Source organism: Aulonocara sp. 'chitande type north' Nkhata Bay, linkage group LG13 (assembly GCF_057382095.1).
Source record: "Aulonocara sp. 'chitande type north' Nkhata Bay isolate Kocher_YH1m ecotype deep benthic linkage group LG13, A_spYH_male_GT1.1, whole genome shotgun sequence".
Taxonomy (NCBI): Eukaryota; Metazoa; Chordata; class Actinopteri; order Cichliformes; family Cichlidae; genus Aulonocara; species Aulonocara sp. 'chitande type north' Nkhata Bay.
The window spans coordinates 29710359-29714845 of NC_141356.1; the positions used below are offsets into that span (position 1 = coordinate 29710359).

Below are 4487 nucleotides of genomic sequence, written 5' to 3' on the forward strand. Positions count from 1 at the left end.
TCCCTGTCAAAAATGAAGAGAACCAGATCTTCCTTGTGCTAAAATCAAACAATATGATCCACTGAGAGGGAGGAAACGAGTAAATGAAAGGCTTAGATCTAGTTTTTTCTTGTGACTAATGATTGAAAACTAATTGTAAACTACATCTACAACTCTGTGAACGAATCCATTCATCCACACTGTTTAGTTTATGTAGTTTTACCAGTTTAAAGGAAGTTATAATAAGGGTCAAGGCACCTATTCCAGCTAAGCTGTACTTACTTTTCTTGGTCACCATTGATGTCTGATAGAGGCCTACATAAAGCCATTTTGAGAACAGGTTTTGAAGTCTCCACTTTATCAGCAGACGATTTTAAAACACACCCTGGAAGAAAACATCCAAAAGTAGCATAAAAGTAACTGAGTGAACTTTTCCAACTAGTTTAAAGAACTATCTGTTTCATGTCGCGTCACCTGCTTGATGGCTCACAGTCTCTCGGTGCATTTGATGTCTTTTTTCCATCTTCTCAAGGTCCATTTTGGTCACTAGGTGACACTTGTGGTCGTCACTGAGAGAAAAGCACCACACCTAAAACAGACAGTTGTCTTTCAGCTCGTGGAATTTCAGTGTCTGAGCCTTTTGAGCTGCCGCGTACCTCAGTCACTAACCTGTCCATCAGTTGAACCGGTGATAAGATGCCTGTCCTCTTCCAAGAAGTATGTAGTGAGCAGTGGAGAGGCTAAAGGATTAAGGAAGTTCAATATTTTCAAACCTTCAAATTTTAGAAAATTGAAAACTATGGTTGAATAATCATAACTAATTTACTTTATGCTAATGGAGTGGCTTCTATCACAGGAACCCTGGGTACAGAAGGGAGAAAACCCCAGAAAGAGATACCAATCCTTAACCAACAGCCTAATCTGACATCCCAGTTTTTATAGTCCTGTTTTAAAATAGAGTTATCATTTCTACTGTACAAAGTGAATAAGAGTATTGCAGGCTAAAGGGGCGAAGCTCAAAAGAATGAATGTTTACCGCTTCACCAACATGATTTAAAATATTTACGTCATACCTGAAAGCACAAACGACTGGAAGAAAACAGCTTCAGTTTTTAAATCCCACACCTGACGAGACAAAAGTAAAAAGCTAAAAGTCCAAGTAAGGTGTGCACAATTTGTTTTTCTAAACCATTACACATCACTGTGGCTAAATAAAAAGTGTAAAATTTAAAGTAATACCCTAAAGGTGCGGTCTTCTGATGTGGTGACGAGGATATCGTTATTCCAGGGGCAGAACTCTGCTGATGTTACAGGTCCCAGGTGGCCCGTCAAGGTATGGATAGTTTCTGGTCTCTGATGTGGAAAAAACAACCGTAAAACTTGAGTAAGAACAAGTGGTGATTACTGTCTTGTAGTAAATATTTTTTTAAAAGTCAATGAGGTGACTGTAGCTCAGCAGGCAGAGCAGGTCATCTACTAATCTTAAAATCAGGTTTAATCCCTGGCTGCTCCAGCTTGCATGCAAAATATCCTTGCGCAAGATCTTAACCTCAAGTTGCTCTCTGCATCCATCAGAGTGTAAATGTGTATGAATGTTAGACAGAGCATAGAAAAAAGTGGTTGTATGAATGTGAATGTGAATTGTTGAATGAGGCACATGTTTTAAAAGTGCTGTGAGTGATCAGGTAGAGTAGAAAGTATAAAAACCAGTCCATTTACAACCCTTTAGCTTAAATACATTGACCAAGTGGAAGACGTGCAGCATGATCATCTGGTACCTTTGAGCTGAGAATACATGCAGTTGCTCCCGTGCATGCAGCCACTCGTGCATCAGAGAAACAAAATGAAAGATGAACAACCTCCCCCAGCAAAGTCCCGATAACTGTTCCAGCTGCAACTTTACCTGCAAACCAAAATGTTTGTCTGCTTACATTTAAACTTAACAGGAAAATGATCATTTTCACTACATCACGTGATATGAAGCGTGTGCTAAAGTGGCTCCGCAACATTGCAAAACAGAGCTCTATAATGGGGAAAAATGTGTGTGATTTGGGATGGAGAAACGCTTTACTGCAGAGCACTGCTCACAGCATGCAACAATTCAGGGTCAAACACACAGAACTATGTATCTTTACCCTCCTGTGTTCTCTTCTGGCACAATTCAATATCCCAGACAATGACGTAATCAGCAGAGGCGGAGCAGAGGATAACAGGACTGCTTCTTTTTCCAAAAGTAAGGGCACTGATGTCACCATGGTGACCAGTTAGTATGAGGGGCTATGAAAAAAAAATACTTTAGTAAAGCATGAATGGTCAATGGTCAAGAAGGTCAATGACATAGCAGCTCATGTATCTCACAATCCATTACAATTCACAGCTAATCGCCTGTAAAGTGACAAACATGACCTTGACTCTAGCACAATTTTAAACAAAGATCTATTTAGTAGGTTCCCTACTGTCTGACAAAAACACCAGGCCATTTGTGATTGTGACTAAATGCAACATTAAAATATATAAAAGATGAGTGGATAATGTATAAAAGTTTGTTTGCCTGTCTGTGCATAAAGGTTTCACCGGTTTTGCCATTTTTAAATGTACTATGCTGGAATCCACATAATCTGGCCCAGGGCTAGTAAATGTGTAAGAAAGAGAGGTTAAACAGCCACCTGCTGGCCTTTTTAGGTTAGTGACACTGTTTCTTCCAGATTAGTTCACCTTGAAACAAACTGGCTGGCAAAATGACAATAAAGTCCGTCATGTAAGAGGAAGAGCAATCTGTCCACGCGTGGCTTGTTTCGCGGTCATGGCACGAGTGAATTAAGAAACGAAAAAGAAAGTTGTCTGAATGCAGATGAACTGTTTGTTTAGTTTGCCATGATATGCTAAATCTAACGTGCAAATCTGGTATTTATTGTAAACTTCGCTGCAGCATTTCAGTAGGAATCCATGTCTGTGGGTCAAACATTCAAACAAATACTTTTTAATGACATTTTTGTATATATATGATTTTTTTCAGATGTATTAAATTGTTCTGACGCTCTGTAGCCAGAGTGCGGACCATGGTGCAGACACGAACAAATTACTTAACAAACCTTCTGCTGTCCGTCCCTTGTGCTGTAAACGAGCACTTCCTTGCCGTGCTGTGGTATGCTAAAATAAGAGTAACAGCATGCGAGCTGCCGGTGTGACAGGAGTCTGTCACAAGTCAAACTGAGCTTTTCAGTCAGCATCTTTGCCATCTGTCACAGGCTAACACCGTGACACGACCCTCCGCCTGCTGTGTTACGATCGTAACGCTAATTATCTCCTGGAAGAAGTACGTGGAGCGTCATTAGTAACTGTGTGTGCGTACTCATACAGTTCCTGTCGTTATTATTAACTGTCCGTGCTCGTCGACACTTTAATCGCTTTAGAAATGTTGATCGTTGCTATGACACCGAACAAATTTCCGCCACGACAGATCGTCTATGTGGCAGCGCTTCACTCAAGTCACACAAACACGCAAACACGCACTGTTCTCTCACGTGCTTTAATCACGTTTGTTGTTTTAAAAATGTCTTCACGCAACATTTCGATCATCAAAACTGTACGCTTTGCCCAGTTTATGTAGCTTTTGCATCCAACTCCAGAAGTATTTGGAATTAGGGTTAGAGTGGAGCTTCTACAATAAACCATCCGTACTTGTACTTCACCATTTGACCGCAAGATGGTAGTCCCCGTTAGATAGTGTGCTTCTTTCTGTTTAAAAAAATAGAGAGTGATTTGAGTCACAATCTAACATATATTTATACAACAGAGTTACTTAATTAAATTTAAATATGAAAACTTAGGTGGCATTATTGATTACAAGGTTATTTTGAGCTTGTGTTTATATTGTTAATGTTGCTCATCATCATTAAGCTATAAATAATTTTATATTAAATATTTTTATATTATTGTTAGTTGTAGTATTAGTAGTAGTATGCGCAGGATTTTATTTTATTATAAGTTTTTACAAGGATTTCAAGTTGCTGGGGACCCACAGAAAAAATGATTCTATCAGAGAGAAAAAAAAGATGTTCAAGCTAATTGCATAAAAAAATACAATAAAAACACAGTCCGATTACACCTGTAAATAAGCTCGTTACAAATTCAACTTTGCAAAGAAAGCAAGTTAGCCAATGATAAACTGATAAACAGTGACACTATGCTCAGTGGCATATTCAGTCTGCTTAAGTAAGTTCACTTTAAGCATTTTTAAAGCAAAATAAAAGCATACATAATAATAATAATAATAATAATAATAATAATAATAATAATAATAATAATAATATCACTTTTATTAATGCTTTTGTTGGACTTCACATTGCAGCCTTGTGCCTAAAGTGTTCTGTAAAAAGAAAGTTCTTCATGGCGAAACGAAGAACCAATAGAAGACATCAGAGGACAAGAAGTCTTAAGTGGATTTCGAGTCATCCTGTTTGCTAACAGTTTATAAAAATAACTAACGGAAATGGGGGTTGCTGGGA

At 38.4% G+C, this 4487-nt stretch overlaps 1 protein-coding gene across 1 annotated transcript in view; it reads right to left on the reverse strand.

Annotated features, from left to right (window-relative positions):
* The window catches only part of wdr27 (WD repeat domain 27), a 53247-nt gene extending 49843 nt beyond the window's left edge, over positions 1 to 3404 (reverse strand). Inside the window, exons 1-8 of the mRNA XM_086259794.1 lie at positions 3072 to 3404; positions 2115 to 2256; positions 1758 to 1882; positions 1219 to 1332; positions 1053 to 1104; positions 649 to 719; positions 454 to 568; positions 262 to 364 (exon numbers count right to left, since the gene is read on the reverse strand). Of these exons, the coding sequence (XP_086115920.1) occupies positions 262 to 364; positions 454 to 568; positions 649 to 719; positions 1053 to 1104; positions 1219 to 1332; positions 1758 to 1882; positions 2115 to 2256; positions 3072 to 3218 (869 nt within the window). The 5' untranslated portion in view covers positions 3219 to 3404. The remainder of the gene's footprint in view (positions 1 to 261; positions 365 to 453; positions 569 to 648; positions 720 to 1052; positions 1105 to 1218; positions 1333 to 1757; positions 1883 to 2114; positions 2257 to 3071) is intronic.
* Between the last annotated feature and the right edge of the window lie 1083 nt (positions 3405 to 4487).